Source organism: Nyctibius grandis, chromosome 31 (genome assembly GCF_013368605.1).
Source record: "Nyctibius grandis isolate bNycGra1 chromosome 31, bNycGra1.pri, whole genome shotgun sequence".
Lineage (NCBI taxonomy): Eukaryota > Metazoa > Chordata > Aves > Nyctibiiformes > Nyctibiidae > Nyctibius > Nyctibius grandis.
The window spans coordinates 848,329-869,541 of NC_090688.1; the positions used below are offsets into that span (position 1 = coordinate 848,329).

Sequence of the window (21,213 nt, forward strand, 5' to 3'; positions counted from 1 at the left end):
GTCTGCATGGCTGGGAGGGCAAGAGGTGTGGACTGGTCTGCATATGCACCTCAAGTACACTAATAGCCCTTAATGGCCCTGGGCAGCCTCACTTGGGGCCCCTACCCACACTCATGAGCCCAGCAGCTCTAAGCTCAGCCCTGGGCCTTCATAACCTGAGCTATATCACCGGAGGACTACAGGTCTCTAGCTCAGCAACAGCTGTGACCATGCCTGGCTGTGGGCCCTGTTGATCTGAACCCCAATCCCTGGACTAATTTTTCAGAGCTATGACAAGGCAAGGCTGAGGTTAAGCTCTGTGACTGTGACTGCTCAGCAGTCACCAGACCTGGCTTGACCTCAGACCTGCTTCATCACCATGCTATTGTCTTATGGTCTGGACTCTTGGCTGGACCTGACCATCATCTCTGAGTCTGTGCTGCTTGCCTTTCTTGGGTACTGTGGGACTGGGCAATGACTGGTGATGCTCTTGCCCCATCAGCTGTGTTATTCACCTCGGTTCCTGTCCCTTAGGGAACAGAAGACAAGAAAAAGGGATATAAAGCAGAGAAGAACTAATAGCTTTCACTTTGCTCTAATAACACGCCATTAATGCAACATTTCCATGAGTAATGTAAACTCATTATTGTTTAAGCCTCAGAGACTTCTTCCACATAACCTTTGTTTGAGGTTGATTTCCTAGATGGAAGTATGTGCTTGTGTGCTATGTACTGCATATGAATTAACCCTCCTGCAGTTTTGTCAGTTTATGGACATATGCAAAAGATGGCATCAAAGAAAATGCTTTAGGGAAAGGCCTTGTAAAAATCTAAATTTAGTATTTGACCCATGACATAGGCACATGGAGATAAGGAAGTGTAATACACAATGCTAAAAGTAACATCCCTAACTTTGTAAGGCCGTGGTCCTGAGGAAAAATAATAGAAAAAAACACCACGGAAAAGCATAGTGGAAAAAATTCCCTTTATTTTTCAAATATGCAAACTATCTTTATTAACACTGAAACTCACAGCATGAAGAAAAAGCCCTCGGGATTAACATAGGCAAACTGCCAGAATGCTACGAACACGCTGTACAGCACTGATTTCCAGTTATCTCTTTCTTCCTTGGGCAGAGCAAAAGAAGGACATACAATTTCAGGGCATTTTTCATGGGCAGATCTGACTCCTGAAACAATGTGCACGTGTCACATACGTAATGTGACACATGGCCTATCATCTGGAAATCCATATTCTTCATGGATTTTCTCTCTTAAAATTAATTTTGAAGAGATGTGTCCTAATCCAAGAGCTCCTCATGTATGAGTGCATTGAGATAGCTCTCTGTTTCACCCCAAATGTTGCCAATCTAATCTTTAGGAATAAATCTGTTTGCAAATAGGAGAAACTCGGAAAGTTTCTGCAAGTAGAAGCAGCAGGACTGCAGTAAAGACTGCATGAACTCTTAAATATCTGATAATTTTAAAAGACAGTTGATAAAATTATTTAATACTTTCAGTTATCCGGGTTTGAAGGCTGAGTTAGTACAAGGTCAGCATTGGGTTTGGAAGGAGTACGAACACTTTTGTATTCTTGGCTGAGCTCTTAAAGCCTGCCTCCTTGCCAGGTGCAGTGGGGATGTGAGTCGTTGGGATATGTGCAGGGAAGTCAAAGACAAAGTGGAGAATTTTCTCTGTACATCGAGAAGTTCTCATTATGTCACCAGCAGGTACAACTCAAAATTGGCATGCTTTGAGCTCCTTCCTGGTAAACCTTGCTTTGGAAGACTCATTACTGGAACGAAGTAAAATAGCCTCTGGTGTTTTAAGGATGGGATTGGTTGTGTAAATCAAGGTGGGTATCAAAATGAAGTATGCAGCTTTACAGAGTGAGAGTTTAGTATTGCCTTTCCTTCTTGGATTAGCAACAAAAAAAATAACTCTGTGTATATGTATGTATGTGCACATGTGCCCCTTTCATATATATAGAGAGAGAGGTGTGTGTGTGTATATATATATATGCAAATTCATGGCAATACTTTACTGTTTGGGTACTGTAAACAGATAGATAATCCCCATCATAAACTCGTTAACACCAGAGCTAAAAGCTATCAGGTGAATTCTGAAATTCCCATGGGAGACAGGTTTGCAGTATTTGAAAATGAGGCTTCTACTTGTTTGTTCTCCATTAAACTTGTGTTGAAAGCAGGAAATCACAAATGGCAAGGCTTTGAGTGTGCTACTTCGAAGGAACATCTGAGATTACGTGGGTGCAATGTGGTATGGAGAGCCCCTTTTGTGATATGTTTACATGTCTGCTAACAGCAACTGAAAACAGGTCAGACTCCTGCTGAGTGGATCCTTCCAGATAGCTTTTAAAAATGATCGGGCTGGAAGGACCCTTTGCAATATCTCTAAACCAGAAAGCACGTGCATATATTATAAAGCCAGAAGGGACCGTTATGGTAATCTAGTTTGACTCTCTGTATAACCCAAGCCATAGGACTTCCCAGAATTCATTCCCATTTGAGCTAGAGTCCAATGCAACAATCTTTTCTTCCAATTCATCTGTCAGTTTGCCCTTTATATACAGGAAGTCTCCTCAGGATTAGAATTCAATGCTTTCTTGAAAAGTTGGACAAATATTCTGGGGGAAAAAAAAAAAAGAAAAAAGATGCAGTTCAATTTGGACAAATAAAAATTACTGTACTTAGGTAACAATAATCAACTGCACAAACACAGGCTGGGAAATTACTAGCTAGGCAGCAGTTCTGCTTAAAATGATGTAGGAATTATCATGTATTACCACTGGAGTGGAGTCAATGCTATGATGCTGTTGTGAAAAGATAAAGCATTTTATTAGGTTTTATAAGCAGGTCTGTTCTTTATGAAGGTTTAGACTCATGTCAGCTGAGCTGTGTTAATGATAAGCTAGTGCTGTCTTAGCCCACTGTAGATACAAGTTAATGCAGTGTATCTTAAAACTCTTCAAGATCCAGTCTTTAGATACAGCCATCTCATCAAACTAAGAGTCTAACCTCACTAAGTTTTAAGATGAACAGACTTGAATTTGCTGTATGTATGCATCATGGACAGTTACCCTGATCAGCTGATGCGTAGCATGCTGTTAAACTATGGTAACTTGAGTCTAAGATCTAAATCTTAATGTACATGAAATATTCTTTCCTCAGTGCTCAGCACTAATAAATCTTTAGTTGGATTGTTGTCAAATTTTAGTTACTCCACTTTAAGAAAGATGCGGAACAGCGAGGAAAAAGTCCAGAGGAGAGGAACATGAATTATTATTACCTGTGAGGGTATACTGGGTCTGTTTAGTCTAGAAAGGAGAAGAGCAGACATTATAATAGTATTCATACAAGATTAAAAAAATGCTGCAAAGAGGAGGATAATAATTTGTTATCCTGCTCACTTGCCCCCTGCTAGAGCAGATCCCTTGTCAGAATAAGCAACCTGCCTCCCACAGTCAGGAAACAGCCTGCTGCCTTAGGGTCTGGGGCCAACTACTACTAAATGGAGCTACAATCCACTTCTATTTACCCTGCTCTGTTATCCACTTTCATGTGAAAGAGATGCATTTGTCCATTGATCTCATATTTCTAACAATCCTCCAGCCCATAAAAATAGAACTCTGCCTACAGGATGTGGAATGTGGCAGCACCAATATAAAATCCTGCAATTCCTGAAGGACCAAAAAAAGCCTCAGAATCTGGCTTTGGACATCTCAAGAAATGTGTTTTAGGGAGCTTTGTTAGTGCTGGGGAGCTAAGCATGGGCAGTTGTGCAGTTGTGGTTGGCAAAGTTGACTACAGCTGATGCCTCTGAGGTCTTCCTTCCTGAGGTCCACTTAGGTGCACCTCTGAGTGTATGACTGGGGCTTCTGGATGAAAAGGATCAGTGCGGAAAGCCAGGGTAGAGGGGTTTAAGTGATATACTGGGTTTGGAATAATGAGCAGACCTCAAGTAAAAGCTGCCCAGTTTAGATAGTTGTGTAGTTGTGCGACAGGAGGCCACTTGCTGCTGTTTCTGGGCTTTGCCATTTCTAAAGCAGGACACCTGCACTGTAGTATCCCAAAAACTGTGGATTCTTTCCGTCTTCCTGGTTGCGTCTAGACATTCATTTTGTCTATGTTCATGGACCTGGAGTACTGCGTCCAGCTCTGGGGCCCCCACAGAAGAAGGACATGGAGATGTTGGAGCGAGTCCAGAGAAGGCCACGAAGATGCTCAGAGGGCTGGAGCACCTCTGCTCTGGAGACAGGCTGAGAGAGCTGGGGCTGTTCAGCCTGGAGAAGAGAAGGCTCCGGGGAGACCCTAGAGCAGCCTTCCAGTACCTGAAGGGGGCCTTCAAGAAAGCTAGAGAGGGACTTTTTACAAGGGCATGGAGTGATAGGACGAGGGGGAATGGTTTTAAACTGAAAGAGGGGAGATTGAGATGAGATATTAGGAAGAAATTCTTTGCTGTGAGGGTGGTGAGACCCTGGCCCAGGTTGCCCAGAGAAGCTGTGGCTGCCCCCTCCCTGGCAGTGTTCAAGGCCAGGTTGGATGGGGCTTGGAGCAACCTGGTCTGGTGGAAGGTGTCCCTGCCCGTGGCAGGGGGTTGGAACTAGATGGGCTTTAAGGTCCCTTCCAACCCAAACCATTCTATGATTCTATGATGACATTATGGAGTAAGCCCTGCTGGTCCTGTTCAGAGTGAGAGATACGTGCTGTGTTCCTGGCCACGGCAGGGAAGGGGGATAGAGCATGGATGAAGCAGGTCCATACTTCTTGCTTGAGCCTCTGAGGTCTTTCAGATCTTATGTGGGCTTATGCCCTAGGGCATTAAACAGAAGCTGAGCTCCATTTGCTAGGAACTGGGAAATTTATCCTGAATTTCTAAGTCTGGGGTCTGGCAAAATTGTACAAGTGCTGGGAAGTGATTGGGTACTGCCTATAAAAGATAAGGATCTGTAGAAAGAAAGAGATATTTTGAAGGACATTCTGGAGTAATGTGACTGAAGGGAAGTCACTTCTGAAAACAGCCAAAGATGAGCAAAGGATCTGTTTCCTTAAGAGTCTTATGATGAGGAGTGAAACTGTTTTCTGAGCAAATCTGGGGTGGCAGGGAGTCATTCCTGGCATGGAGGTACCACCCAGCTTCTCAGGTGGGGAAACTGTTCTTAAATTTTGCATTTGCCCTTCTGGATTCACCAAGAAGAGAACAGCTTGCTAAAGAGAAACGAAGTTAACTGGTGTTTGGCAGAGCTTGGTAGACAGGAGAGCTGTTTCAGAGGCTGAATAATGGATATAATAAATTCTTTAATCGTTCATGGTTTTCACAGTCCTTTAGCAGCTCCCACTAACGAAAAGCCTATTGACCCCTATTTGTGCTACCAGCCAGCACAGTAAGCCCTGTCCCTGCTGTATGGTCCCACATTCCTTCAGGACCTGGGTGACTCTAGTATCTGCAGCCAGAAGGGTTGCCAGAGGAGTGAGAAGCTCTCAGGAAGCATCAACCGCCTATCTGTGCAAACACCGGGACTGTGAGCAAGGAGGACACTGTGTTTATCGTAAACACTCTTGCCAGTGAAGAGCTGAACAGGAGTGCTGGGAGCTCTCCAGACATCTCCAAATGGCCAAAGCTAAATGCTTTACATGCTTGGGGGAAGCCACTGACCAAGTGAAGGCTTTGCAGGGTGGAGTCGTCATGGCAACATTTTGGTGCCAGTCCACAGGTGGTGGTGTCCCCGACCCACCATACTACTTAGCTATGCTCATACTTTAGCTCAGAAACGAGGGAGCTCCTAGTCCAGCTCATTCACTGAGTCTTCTTTACTCAGGTCTAACTCTTGGACCCCATAAGAATGACTAAATCAGGCTTTTGTGGAATAAAACTTTCTTTGCAGTTTAATTTTCTCCTCTTTAATGCCAGTCAGAAAGAGATGGGGGAGAAACGGGATCAGGGAAGAGTGCATGTGGCAGAGCAGGGAGAAAAGTGTGCGTCTTCAAGAGTGGATCTTTCTCTGTCCTCCACTATGGACTTCTGTTTCAAGTCTTGGCTTTTTACAGCGTTAATCTGCACTCTGCTGCCTGATTTCACAGTGCTGTCTCACTCTTGGGGTGCCTGTGGGTGTTGTTCTGTGGGCAAATCAGGTGGGAGAACTGCTTTTTCTCCTCTATCACGGAATTACCAAGTTCGCAGTCCTGTGCATCTAGCTCATGCCGGGAGAGGTGCTCCACAATGCCAGCCCCCAGAGAATCCCCCAGGACATTGGTGGTCGTTCTAAGGCGGTCCCTGAAAAATCAGAGAGAAAAATGAAATGTAGCTTCTTAGAAACAGCTGAGGGGTGAAGACTATTTCAAGAAACACCTTCAATGAAACTTTTTCTACATTTCAAGTCACTCTAACAATTGACACTTCAACGTTGACAGGAGAATGACTCCCAGAGAGCCTTCCTTGATTGATAGCCCTGAGCATAGGCTTCACATTCATTCCTGCTCTATTGCGTTCCCCGTTTCACACAGAAAAGTTTTGGACATGCCACAAAACGAGGGAAATGTTATTGTGGTTCCACATGGACAGTTTCCTTTCCTAAGGCTGCAGACTCAGATGAGCCTCGCCACATCTGTTACACTTGAGCTGCGATTTGTTTTACAAAAAGTGCAGAAATTCTGGTGCAAACCTATGACTTAGTGCTGCTGTGGAGCCAGATTTCCTCAGCATGGACAGTACACACTAAGACAAGGCACCAGATCCTTTGTGCAACATGGCAAATCTAAAACACCCTTTGCAATGAGAGATTCTCCACAACCACAACTGTACGTAAGAGCTGAAGCTATCACCAGTCCAGCAACCCATCATATCCTTCAGCAGTAGCAACAGATAAGACTTTCGGTACCTGATTGAAACCAACCTTTCTGGGTAAGTACAGAGGTAACCTGGTCTCTTAGGAGGCAGGGTCTTTTCCAGCTATATCTGTTCTTATGCACAGTTCACAGAAGAAGTGGAGGTGTTGGGCAAGACTGTACCAACTGCTCAGCCATGGCTGGGAGCAGACTTTGGCTGCTTTGGCTACAAACCAGCAATACAAGATACAGAAGAACAGAGGAAACACTGACAGTGTATCCCTGAGTCTGGATTTTGTTGTGTTTGAGAAGACTGAGAGAGCAAGGATTGTGCACAAATGCATTCTTCAATCTAGTTCCTAAGATCACTCCTGTGAAATCACTTGTCCCAAGGCTTAAAAGGGAAAGAAAGGTGAAATGGAGCAATGTAGCTGCCTAGCTGCACCCATCTAAACACTCCTCAACTTTGTACAGCCCAGTCTCATCCCGCTTTCCGTGTTTGGTAGTGCAGAACCATCACTCTGCAGTGTGAATTTGCTTATTATTGGCAAAACCTGTCCCTGTTGGTCTGGAGATAGTTTCTGGGTGCCTTTTAAGATAGCACAAACTAAGGACATTCTGCTTGGTGACCAGGCTGATCTGCAAGTGACCTCTGATGCCTTGGGTCACTGAAGTACATGGTGGAGACTCCAGCATGGGCAGAGAGGGCTACTGTGTGAAGGTCTCATGGATATAGGTGTGTTTTAAACTTAATGATACAGGTTACTGAGACTGTAGCAGAGACATTGGGAGTACAGATGAACTCTGAGCACTGGCAGGGAGCACAGAGCAGTGCATGCTGCTGAGCAGAGGACTTACAGAAACCAGTCCACAGCGATGATCAGTGTAATGTCTTCAGTAGGCAGCCCCACTGATGTCAACACTATAACCATAGTCACCAGTCCTGCCTGGGGAATCCCTGCGGCTCCAATGCTGGCTGCCGTGGCAGTGATGCTGGAGGGAACAGGAAAGCACAGCTATCAGCAAAGGGAAGAAAAGAGGTAGTCACGTTTGCAAAAATGTCAGGAAGTAGCTCAAACTCATCATCTACAAAACATCTAGGCAGCCTTTCTGCCCTGGTCACCAAGCAGGATGGTGACACATGGGACATGAATGCAGCAGTGAGGCTGCCCCCCTGCCAGGCACCCATCCATAACAGACTGCACACTGCAGCTCTAGCTAAGGGATAGCCCAGGCCTGGAAATGCAATAAGGGCTCAAGGGGAGCCTCCAAGACATGGTGCCCAGATCATATGTGCTTCTACACCTGGAGGTGTAGTACACTCTTCTTTTCCATAATTTTTTTCATTGTATCTTCTGAGCAGAAGAGGAACCTGCCCACACCTCAGATAAGCCAACAAAACTGAAGCCCTTCCTGCAGTCCCATAACTCTTTCAAAAGTCACCTTATTGTGATGATCTGCCCGAAGTCAAGTTCATAGTTGTTGACTTGTGCAATGAAAATGGCTGCAAGGGCCTCGTACAGAGCAGTGCCATCCATGTTAATTGTAGCTCCCACAGGCAGAACAAACCTCGTGATGCGCCTGTCCACACCATTGTTTTCCTCCAGGCACCTGAAGGTGATGGGCAGAGTCGCTGAGCTGAAAGGAATTTGCAAAACAACATGAATTGGGTATATGCTGACTTTGGAAGAGGGACTAAGCCTCTGCCTGGTTTATGACCTTACCCACCTGCTTTTTCACCCTGCCATGTGAGCCAGAGGCCAGAAGCTGCTAGGAGAAAGAACAGTCTAAGCAAGGCTTCCTCAGATATGGTGCACGCTGCAGTTGCACATTCAGACATGGCTTTCCTCAGGACAGGGGCTGTGTAGCCCTGAGGCTGATGATGCTGGTATAACACCAAAAGAAGGTGATGCTGGAGGATTCAGGGTACATAGGACAAAGCCTCAAGACCAAAACTCCTTTCCAGCTGTTAAAAATACTTGAGCCCTTTCTCACCCCCCAGTGCATAAGACAAGAATGACCCATGTGCGAGAATATATCTGGCAGAAAAAACAGAGGATTGTTTCTGAAAGAGAACATGAGCAGGAAGAATGCAGTGCATTTCAGTGTGAGAAAGCCTGTGGGAGAGACTGTTACATGCTTGCCAGGGAATGAACATAGCAAGAAACACAGCACTTAGTGAAACAACAGCTACGTACGATCCATTGCTTGGCAGTGTGAGTCATTGGACATCAGGGTGTTTATGCCTTTGCTGAGGCCTCCTGAGAAATGTGCAAATGCGTGTGAGTACACGTGTGTGAGAGGTATGTGCATGGGCAATAATGCTGCAGTTCAGTGGGATTTGATATTTGTCCTGAGCTCAGCGCTGCAAGTAGAGTCACCACTATGTTTGGTAAGGAGGAATATGGATCATGCACTGATGGTTAGAGGTGGCCACATGATTAGGGCTCCTGAGCAGGGGAGTGGGAATCTTTCCACTCTCGAATGAGCTTGGCTGGACCAGTGCAAAAAGCTGCTAGTGCTAGAAATTGTGAGACTGCAGTGCTGCACTGAGGGCAATGGAGTGCTGAGAAGCAGCCCCAGAGTATTCACACCAGCCCCAACCCTACCTCTATGTAGCCATCATACCTTGAGGAGGTGCCCAGGGCTGTGATGAGGGCCTGCAGAAGCCCTGCAATGAATACCCAGGGGTTTCTGTGAGTGACGATGAAGTAGAGCAGTGGCAGGATGCAGAGGGCATGAATGAGGAGTCCAACGATGACAGTGAGAGTGTACATCCCCAGCTGGCCTCCCATCACTGCTAGGTCATCCATCTCCAGGATTTTGCCAGCAATTAAAAACATGATCCCAACTGGAGCATACCTGTGGCAGAAACATGAGGCCGATGCTCAGAACTGGCACCCACACTTTCACACCAGCTTTAATGCATGCTGTCTGGACAAATCCCCAATAAGCCAGCATACCAGAAGTGCTCACTGAGCCTAATTTTGGGGTGATACTGCTGGTTTATTTTCTGGAAACCTAAAAAGAGCTGGGACTTGTTCACCATATGGTCAAAAAACAGCACTTGTTGCACTGTCGGGGACCCCAGCACTCTGTTGTGCACACAGCTTGGGCACTGGTGGAGGCTTCCTCCTCCTTCTGGGTTCCCTACATGTTTCCACAACACTCCTTGTAGAATTGGTAGGGAAGGTTATGTAGAGGAGTCTTCAGAGTCTCTTCCTTTCCTAACAGAGCTTGGGATGAGAGTAATTTTTACTGAGAGGCACAGAGAACTACAGGGGAAACGGGGAATCGGAGAGTAAAAGCAATAGTGTCCTATAGGTTCTGGGATGTCAGCCTTGCTATCTTCAGACGTTCACATTTAGGGAATAGGCACATATAGGGAATCCATATCTGGTGTAGCAAGAACTGGGCACAGCAACACCTGTGAAAGCAGCCATGGCTCATATAAAACCCATTTTGAGGTACGCTGCTGTCCTTTCCATTCCTCATGGCTCTTTTTCCCCTCTATAACAACGTGTCTCATGAGCAGCGGTGAGGCTCCACAGAAAGGAAGCCCTAACACAGACATGGAGAATATCGGCACTAAACTAAATATGGGCAAATAACTGGACCAAAGAAAATCCCAGCTCCGTGGCCACACCTCTCAGGGCTTGGCCTCTACAGCTCAAGAGCTCACATGCAATTCATGCACAAGGCTCAGAGGTCCACATGCCAAACTCCAACTTAGCCTGGGAGCTTTGGAAAAGTTTCAGGAAAGGATTTCACAAATATTTCATTTCCTCTGACCTTCCTCTTAGAAGACATTCTTGGTTGCAGCTAGTGACCAGATCTCCCCAGGAGAAACAGGCTCCTGGGAGATGCTCTGCAGACTGTGGCTTCAGGAAAGAGTGCTGGGCTGCAGCTGACAGTCCTGCCTTCTATACCAGCAGGATTTTGTGAGTCAGGAGGTCTCTCCAGACCTTACCTACTGTATGCACACAGGCAGTTTCCTCAGTGTAACCAATGTGCTACAGACATCAGCACCCTGCCTTCCTTCACTGGAAGGGGGAGCTGAAGGAGGGGGTGTTGAAGGCACCTTGAAATTGTCTCTGGGAGTATTGTGCAGGTCTACTTGTTCCACTGTGCTCGTGCTCTCCCTTCTGTGCCCTCAGGCAACTCTTATCTCTTCTTAGGAAAGCAAGGACCCAAGTTCTGGCCCATCTGTGGAGGAAAAGATCGAAGAGGGGCTGGGGCTCCCCAGCACTCTGCTATGAGCTCAGCGTTGTTCTCCTTTGTGTCTTTCTGTGTAAGGCCTGTCACCGTGTGCCCAGGATGTTGCTCTGAGATAAAAGACTGTGACTAGAAGACCGGGGAATGGAAGCTGGAGTGATCTAAAATGGGAGAGGGTGTGGGGCCTCTGCCAGCCCCACATCTCTCCTGTCTCACAGTACCTACCACAAACTTCTACTTAGACCTTGAGCCCTAGATGGGTAACGAGCTTAAAATAAGAAGATTTGGTAAAATGCTGCCTTCTAGAGAAGACTTGTCTCAGCAATGCCTTGCTTGTCTGGACCACATAGCACAGGCAGCCTTACACAGAAAGCAACAAGCAGCTGCACTCCAGAGGAGTTGGGATCTGGGAGACCTCAAACTGAAAGGCAGTAACCTTGAGCTGACCTTGTCAACCCAGCTCAGCTCTCAGAGCTAATGCATGCAGGTGCCACCCTGAGTAGCAGGAAAGTGGCGACAGGTTATTGTGATTTGTAGCTAAGTCAGACTCCTGGAACATAGCTGGAAGGAAAGCTTTTGGTGGGGAAGCCTCACACTCTACCCCTGTTGGTAAGGGTAAGAGATCTTCCACTCCAGCTCTCTGGTCTTCCAAGGATGTTTCCAGCAGCCTCAAGGAAAGCAAGTCCTGGTGTACCTGATATTTCTAAAGTAAAAACAAAAAAAAAGGAAATGAAATGTGAACAAATATCCCATCCAGACTTTTCCCTCCAGCCTGATGGAGCCAAAGGAGAGCTATGCCCATCTGCTTTTCCTGTGCATGTCATCCTAAAAGCTACCCCACTTCTCATCAGGTCAGTGGAAACTGCACCTGCAGACCTTCTGCTCCAACCGGCCGTGCTCCTCACCAGATGATAATGGCCACCAGCCTCATGATGGCTTCGTTGAGGCAGTTAAAGAACTCCCGCAGGGCCCGTCCCTTCTGCTTCATGCTGCCGATCACCAAACCGAAGCACATGGAGAACACTACCAGCCCCAGCGCGTTCACCCCATTGGCTGAGCCAGGGATGGGAATGACTTCTTCAAAGGTCAGCACCTCGGAGATGGTCTCCAGGGCATGAGTGACGTTCTCCAGGATGCCAGTGAAGTTCTCAGGCACAGGGATCTGAGTGGTTGTCACCCCTGCTGTGACATTGCTGCTGTGGAGGACGGTTCTGGTGAAGACCCTGGTGCTGTACTGCGTCTTGTACTGAAAAGACACAGATTATCAGATGCACTTACAGGTCCTGATTCAGGAGCTCAGGACAAATCCTGGGCTTTTGCATCCCTCCCTGAAGAAAGGCAAGTACTGCAAGTTTACTGCTGACCTGTGTGGAAAGCTTGCCTTGCCTGTTCTCAAGCTCCCTAGCTTAGTATTTTCATCATAGAGCTGAAGGTCAAAAGAGACCATTGGAGCATCTCATATCCCTAGGACTGAGATATTCTGGCTTCTCTGATAACCCTTTATACTGCTTCCAAGGGCACTAGCACTACAGCAGAGACAAATCCTTGGAGAATCTGCTCCCATTTCACTGCCAGTCCAAGCCTGCTGCCTGAGATCACACAAACCTTTCCTGATTCTGAGTGTGGGATGGGACAGAGGTTGAAGCCCCCATCTACAGACAACTTGAAAAGCTTGCGTGGGGGATGCTGTGATACAGACTAATGACTGCAATGCCTCCTGGAGCAGTCAGACTTGGGGGAGTGTGAAGGCAGTGTAAAGCAATTGCTATTCCATCCCTCAGAGAACTAGGTTGGACCATGGTCCAGGGCACAGGGTGCAAAGGGAAGTGATAGGCCAGGTGGGATTTCATACCTGTTTGAAGCAGGCTTCTACCAGGTTGGGCGGGAACATATTCCTGCAGTAGATAAAACAAGGAAAGAGTTATTGTCCTGTTTGACTAGCAAGAAAACATGGGCTTCCTGGCCAATGCCTCTGTGCTGGAGCAGTGTCTCAGGTCACAGCTCTCACAATGCCAGCTCAGGCTACAGAGCAGATGGGCCCTTTCTGTCTGACTGGCAGAAGATGGGAATATGCTGATCTGGAGTCAGGCACCCTCCTGCATCTTTTCAGACTCCAGAAGGTTGTATTTCAGGTATGTGGAAAGAGACTACACACATACAGCACTGGGATATGGGTCCATTGTAAAAGCATCATCAAACCCAACTGAAACAATACCACATTACAATTTTTAATATACTGCCTTGCTCTCAGCCTCATCTCTACATCTGTCATTTGAGCTCTCTGTTATCTTGTACCTCAAAAACATAGCTTCATACCACTTGAGATGGTACAGCTTTGCAATTCACTGTGTAAGGTCACAGCAAGGGACGGAGACACAATGTCTCGGGAACCACTTCCTTGATTTCCTTGGGTCAGTGAGGATGGATATTTGGAGTAGCCTTTGCTGGGTGAATTTCTGAAGGGCATGCAGTCATTGATAGTTTTCATTACTTGTTTTGCTGAGCACGCCTTGGCCTCTTGCATTAATACCTCTAACAGAAGGGCTGGACTCCAGAGCTCCAGGCCAAGCATTCAATCTCAGAGTGGCAAAGCCAGTTAGCTAGACTGAGCTAGAAGTAGTCAGCTGGGCAAGACTCAGCCATAAACCTCTTTTCCTAAGAGCATATGCCTAAAGCCGTGACACTTCAAAAGGACATTCCGTGGAGGAATGTAATCTCACTGATATGGTCTCAACATGAGACCATCTTGTTCACCTACCTCACCAAGTCCATGAAGGCATCTGTGGTCTGCACCTGCTCAATTCTGCCTTCTCGGTGAAGCTTGTCTTTAGATCCTTTTCCTGGGTGGATGATGATCACCATGAGGATGCCAATGAAGACTGCTATGATCGTGGTCACCATGTAGTAGACAACAGCCCGCATCCCCATCTTCCCTGAGGCTCTGCCATCCAGCGAGGCCATTCCTAGGGAGTCACAAGGAGAGACAAGGTGTGAAGGTCTATTGTCTTAGAGGGAAGGGGGGAAGCCCAAGGAAGATTCAAAGTGTGTAGGGCACATGCGTGAGCTGGACGGGGAACCGGGGTCTTTAGGAAGCACAGAATACAAGAGGCAGACTTTGGAGCTCCAAGGTCATATCAATATGGGAGAATGTGGCTTGTGGTTATGAAGAAGCATAGCACTGGTGGGTCTTAGGCTGCTTTTGGGAATATAGCAATTTCCTCCTAAAGCTCTCAGAAGAGAAATAATCCCCTCCCAGTACAGTGGGCCTTTAAGTCCCTAATGGTGGGATGTTTCAGCAGGTGGCATGCCTTGCAGTCCCTTCCACTGTCTGAAAGCTTGTCTGGCTGGCACGTCTTCTGTGAGGACCTGGATGAAATAAGCTCTCCAGCTGGTGACCGATTCCAGCTCTTTTGGACTGACAGGAATTAACCTTCCCTAGGCGGGAGGAAGCCTGAAGCTGACTTGGGCAACAAACATGTTGACATTTGAGGTTACATAGGATGAAATCCTTGTTAGTGCTCAAGAGTTGGGCATTGGAAATATCACATTGTGTCCTCCTTAGTCTACTGGGAAAGCACAAGGCCTTCTGCTTCTCTTCCCCACTACTGAGCCAGCAGGGGTATGAGTGTGAATCATGTTCACTACAGCTGTAGGTTCAGGCTTGTCATTATTAGCCAAGATAATCCAAGCACCTCCACCTGGGGCACAAAGGGGTACTCCAACAACAGCTAACATCCGTCTTTGCTGGTTATTGCCTTGGCTGAAAGCAGCAGAAAACACCTCTTACCTGTAATCAAGCTAGAGACAATGAGAGGAAGAACCAACATCTGAAGCATACGCATCAGCAGCTCGCCGGGGAAGGAGAAATACTTGATCTGGCGATAGGTCAGCTTGTAGGGCCGCAGGGAAAACGCCAAGATGATCCCTGTGGATCAGCAAGGGATGAGAATGGAAATGGGACAGTGTGATCCAGTGGTCTGTCCCTCAGTCCTACAGCACGTTTTTGCTCTTTCTCATCTCCTTTCAGCTCCTCGTCTCCCCAAAGGAGCAAATGCTCTTTCTTTTTCTAAAAGGCTATGAGCCAGTTTTTACTGTATGCACTCTCTCTCCGACACATTTATATGCACAGGAACCTCCTGCTAAATCACAGGTCTCCTTGCGGGTCTGTCTGCCTCTCCTCTGGGGTCTGTTCCCAGAAAGCTCATGAACACAAAAATGCTGTGACCAGAGATACGATCTCCCAGCCTAACCTAAGTGTGACTACACAGTTCAGAGACTTTGTCCACCCACCTCTGAAAGCAGAGTTCAGCCAGTGAGTTAGAGACATATAGCCTGGATCAAAAGCTAGGGACAAGCCACTATCTGCTGGGCAGATTTAGTTTGCGTTGTATCGTAGCCCTTTGCATCAGTTCCCCTTCTGGTACTGCCAGGCTGAAGCTGTGGGATGAATCTGAAGAGCCCTTGTGCCTGTAGCTGCACTTGCAAGAAGTCTCTGAACAAACGTGGATGATTTTTTATGAGGATTGGTAGAGCTGGATCATCAAACCCTTTCTGTTGTAGACTGTTCCTAAGATGCAGCCAGAAAGAATCAACAAGGGCTCCCTCACATGCCCCCTGCAACGTCTGTTGTCCTTGCACACAAAGGCACTCCTGATTTGGACAGTGTTTTGAGCTGTCAGCTCATCAGCTTCACTTCCCCAGCCAAATCATTATGATAAAATAAAATCTTTGTAGAATAAACAAACTTTTCCCCACATTTCTAAATGGTGCCCGGTGTTGCCACCAGCTCCATACCTAGTAAGACTGCAGCAATGGTGAAGAGGACGAAGGCGTTTCTCCTGAAGAAGCTTTTAGCGCTGTCGGCGGTGATGCTGTGCATCCGCTTCTTGGCCCGTGCTGCCCGCTTCTGCACTGCCTGCCGCAGGCGCTGCACCCGGCTCTCGGCGTTGAGCCGCTTGGCTGCGTCCTCGTTGAGGAACAGGCTGTTGACGTGACTCTGCTCCCCCATGGTCAGCACGGCACAGCAGTCCCCAAGGCACAGCTCTGCCTACGCTGGGCAGGAGAAGCACAGGAGGGAAAGCATAAGCCGCAGTGCCCGACACCTTGCCTTCATTTTTAGGTCATTTCGCTGGAGCCCTGAGCAAGTTTATTTAGAGTTGATTAATGAGATCCTCTGCCCCTCTGCAAGGAGCAGACTGTGGGGAAAGGCATCTAAAGGGCTGCCAGGGTTTTGTCACGACTGTTCTGGTGTCTCTGGAGAAGCTCTGGCCTCTGTAGCACCCAGCCTGCACTGAGGAGTGGCTTGTGGTGGCTTGGGCAGCCAGAAAGGGCTCCACAGCCACCCAGGCTTGCTCTTAGGAGTTTTACCAGTTTGGACAGGAATGAGTTTTTATCACCTGGCAATAAAACCAGTTCCTGTACACAAACTGTTCCAAATAAGACCAAGCAGCAAAGAACATTTCTGACATACCTCCTAGATGGACAGGCCCCTACCAGAACAGCTTTCCCCATGACAGTGAGTGGCACCAGCTGTTTCTGCAGAAAGGAACATAATTCTTTTGCCTTCTGTGGAGCCTGATGATAACGCTTTACTGACTTTCCTTTGAAGCACAACAGGACTTCCAAGTAGTATCTCTTGTCAGACTTCAGTGATGGAGTTAACCTGCTGTCCTGTCTTCACAAATACTAAGATTGAGATCGAACCTACTCCAAAGAGGTAAATAAAGGATCAGTTCTGCTCTATTTAGAATCATAGAATCGTTTTGGTTGGAAAGGACCTTTAAGATCATTGAGTCCAACCATAAACCTAACACTACCAAGTCCACCACTAAAAAATATCCCTAAGCACCATGTCTACTTGTCTTTTAAATCCCTCCAGGGATGGGGACTCTACCACTTCCCTGGGCAGCCTGTTCCAATGCTTGATAACCCTTTCCGTGAAGAAATTTTTCCCGATACCCGATCTAAACCTCCCCTGGGGCAACTTGAGGCCATTTCCTCTCATCCTATCACTTGTTACCTGGGAGAAGAGACCAACACCCACCTCGCTACACCCTCCTTTCAGATAGTTGTCGACAGTGAGAAGGTCTCCCCTCAGCCTCCTTTTCTCCAGACTAAACACCCCCAGGTCCCTCAGCCGCTCCTCATCACACTTGTGCTCCAGACCCTTCACCACCTTCGTTGCCCTTCTCTGGACTCGCTCCAGCACCTCAAGGTCTTTCTTGTAGTGAGGGGCCCAAAACTGAACACAGGATTCAAGGTGCGGCCTCACCAGTGCCAAGTACAGAGGGATGATCCCTGCCCTAGTCCTGCTGGCCACACTATTTCTGACACAGCCTTCTTGGCCACCTGGGCACACTGCTGGCTCATATCCAGCTGGCCATTGACCAACACCCCCAGGTCCTTTTCTGCCAGGCAGCTTTCCAGCCACTCTTCCCCAAGCCTGTATCGGTGCATGGGGCTGTTGTTTCCTACTGGCTGCAAGGCCTGGAGCAGTCTGCTGTTCTTTAACTGTTTATTTTTTACTATTATTCCCATATTCCTCAGAACAAAAGAACAAGGGGCTACACAGGCATACCAGTCCACTCCGGAGTGCTAGAAGGCACTAGCAATCCAACAGTTCTTATCATTAGGAGGATTATTGCCTGACTGTGCAGGTGCCATTTTCCTACTGTCACTGTGCCTTGACAGATACAAGGTCTGAAAGTGATTCTTGTTCCCAGGAGTTTGCAAAGAAAATACAAGACTAGATGAAACCAAAGAAGAGCAAAGTCACCTTAGCACATCAGCAGGTGCTGAAAGACCTTTCTTTGGTGTTGCAAGTCAAATAAGAGCTACTCCATTTGCAATCCTAAATTTAAGTGAAAGAAATCATCACAACTGGAATTACATTCTATATAAAATACACATCTAGTGTCTGCTGTTTGGACCCAGATAGATGCCTATCATGAATTTGGACCCAGATAGATACCTATCATGAAGGCATTGCCTTAAAGAGGAATTGATTCATGGTACAACATTGCAAGGTCATTTCCAACAGACAGATGGAGGAAAACTTCCATTCTGATAGAAGATTTGTTTGCACGGATGCTAATGCCTTCATGAGGTTCAGGGCAGTGGAGAGACACCTGAGGTGGCCCAGCCAAGTCACTCTAAGCCCTCCCAAGGCTAAGCTGTGTGAAGGCCACTGGCAAAGATTCTGGGCTTTTGCTGCAGGAACCTTGCACTGCTGCTGTGGTCACCCAAGCTTTTGGATTAGCAAACAGCATTCTGTGGATTTTGGCCTGCTGATTCCAGATCGATCACACATTTACTTTCTTATTACACCACCCTGCTTTTATCTCTTGATGGAGACAATATACCTCAGACAAAACTTTGCCTGCCTTCCTCCTTTTCACTGCCAGTCCTCCTACTTTTCATAGCTATGCATGAGAGAAAGAAACTGCAAAATACATATTCCTTCAGTTCATTGAGTTTGTGCCTCCTGAACTCCACAGTAGGTCAAGAAACTATGGATTCAATCCCCATGTGCCCTAGAATAGACTTGCGTTATTTATTTAGTAGCCTCCCAGATATGGGGTTGGACAAACAAAATTATTAGCTGTCAGGTTCTAATGAGCCAAGATTTTCACACATCTTGCATCGTCCTGTCTTGCCAGTTACTGGCATCACTGGCCCTGCAAGGAAGAGGACACCTCTCAGATCTCACCCTTTGCCATCACAGACTCACTGAATAATCCCTTTTGTGATCCATCTTACCTTCTTTCGTCTGCAGGATTTCCAGAAGTCTGTCCCAGAGCTTACTGCCCTTATGGTGAGAAAAGTAATTGTCTGCACTGTCAGTGGCTGGAGGGATGGAATAGGATAGAATAGACTCTTTCAGTTGGAAGGGACCTACAATGACCATCTAGTCCAACTGCCTGACCATTTCAGGGCTGACCAGGTTAAAGCACGTGATTAAGGGCATTGTCCAGATGCCTCTTAAACTCTTACAGGCTTGGGGTATTGACCACCTCTCAAGGAAGGCTGTTTCAGTGTTTGAGCACCTTCTCAATAAAGAAATGCTTCCTAATATCCAGGCTGAACCTCCCCTGGTGCAGCTTTGAACCATTCCCATGCATCCTGTGCCTGGAACCCAGGAAAAATTGATCACACCTCCCTCTCCACGTCCCCTTCTCAGGAAGCTGCAGACAGCAATGAGGTCTCCCCTCAGCCTCCTTTTCTCCAAACGACACAAACCCAGAGTGCTCAGCCAGTCCGCACAGGACATCCCTTCCAGCCCCACCAACTCCTTGGTTGCCCTCCTCTGGACACATTCGAGGACCATTCACGTCCTTCTCAAATGATGGGGCCCAGCACTGCACACAGTATTGCAGGTGATGCTGCACCAACACTAAATGCAGCGGGATAAACCCCTCTCTTGGCCGGCTGCTCATACTGTGATGCCCCCCAGGATGCAGTTTGCCCTCTTGGCTGCCAGGGCACACTGCTGGCTCCTCGTGAGCCTGCTGCCGACCAGCCTCCCCAGAGCCCTTCCTGCAGTGCTGCTCTCCAGCCACTCCTCCCCCAATTTACACTTGTGCCTGGCGTTACTCCCTCCCAGGCGCAGAATCTGGCACTTGCACTGGTTCAGTTTCACGCCAATGATGATTACCCAGTGCTCCAATCTATCTAGGTCCCCCTGCAAGGCCTCTTGTCCCTCAAGAGAGTCAACAGCACCTGCCAGCTGGGTATCATCAGCAAGCTTGCTAACAGTGCATTCAACTTCTGCATCCAGATCATGGATCCAAACATTGAACAGCAGCGGCCCTAGGACTGAGCCCTGAGGAACACCGCGGGTGAGCACTCGCCAGCCACATGGAGCCCCGTTCACGGCAACCCTTTGAGCCCTGCTGTCCAGCCAGTTCTTCATGCAGCACCCTGTCAACCTGCTCACCTCACAGCTGGACAAGAGGTCCAGAAGGATGCTGTGAGGGACAGTATCAAAAACCGTAATAAATCCAGAAAAACTACATCCACTGCCTTCCCTTCATCCACTGGGCAGGTGACTTTGCCATAGAAGGATATCAAATTAGTTACACAGGACTTCCCCTTTGTGAACCCACGTTGACTGTGCCTGATGATTGCATTATTCTTTAAATGCCTTTCAATAGTACTCAGTATGATCTCCTCCATAATTTTTCCAGGTGCTGAGGTTAGACTCACAGATCTGTAGTTCCCTGGGTCTTCCCTCTCACCCTTTTTGTAGATTGGAATGACATTTGCCAGCTTCCAGTCAGCAGGGATGCAGTGCAACCTCCTACAGCAGAACGGATTACCACTTAAGGCAATCACTTCTAAAAGCAGAACCACCAAAGAAAGTTTAAAACACCCAAACCTCTCTTTCTTACTCCCAAACCACTCACTCCTCATCAAACAGCCCAGCACACCTTGGTAAGGTGAAGTGCTACCTTACTTTGACGTGCAAAGCTCCGTCTCTTTAGTGAAGTGAAAACAGTCACACTGATGGCTCTGAAATCACCCATCACAGGCTTCCCACATGCAAACCAGGCTTCCCATTCACCGTGGTGACCTGAGGAGGCTTGCATTGAACCAGGAGTACAGAAACACAGACTCACCTCTCCTCCAGACCTTGCCTTTCTCAAAGTTGGACCATACCACAGCAATGGCATGAATTCCCGTACAGGGAAGGTGGGAGCAGAACCCACGCATGTAAAGGGACTCACCTGCTCTTTTCTCCAGATGCCTCCCCATCCACGTGCACTGGAAAACGTATTTTTGTGCAAACAAAATGAAATTTCTATTTTGATATGGGAAAGTTCAGGATTAATCATTTGATCCCATGTTCCACCATATGCTCAGCAGCCTTCTCAGAGCAAAGCATCGCACAGAAGGAACTCACCAGCAGAACTTGCTCCTGTGATCTCCCCACCCTCGTGCTGACTTGCTCCCTTTCTCCATTTGCATATTTTGCAACACAGCGGCCCCCTCCACAGCACATTCCCTCTGCATCACTGGCCTGAAATTGTGTAAATATTCTCTATTGCATCAGCTGGAAGGTCTCAGACTGCTGCAGTAAGTCATCAAAATACTCTTGAAGATTAACGGTCTCTCAATGGTTTGGGTTTTCCTTCTTGTGAGGAAGAAGGTGGCTTTGCTGTCTTGGTGAAGGTTCAT

The 21,213-nt window shown here is 47.4% G+C and overlaps 1 protein-coding gene across 1 annotated transcript; it reads right to left on the reverse strand.

Annotated features, from left to right (window-relative positions):
• Nucleotides 1-2,592: 2,592 nt before the first annotated feature.
• Nucleotides 2,593-20,890, reverse strand: LOC137674891 (excitatory amino acid transporter 4-like). The gene is given in 13 exon segments (XM_068420687.1): nt 2,593-2,624; nt 6,168-6,271; nt 7,681-7,815; nt 8,266-8,460; nt 9,451-9,684; nt 11,943-12,283; nt 12,890-12,932; nt 13,796-14,000; nt 14,825-14,962; nt 15,832-16,053; nt 16,056-16,089; nt 20,763-20,872; nt 20,875-20,890. Coding segments are annotated over 13 exon segments (1,809 nt in total).
• Nucleotides 20,891-21,213: the final 323 nt, after the last annotated feature.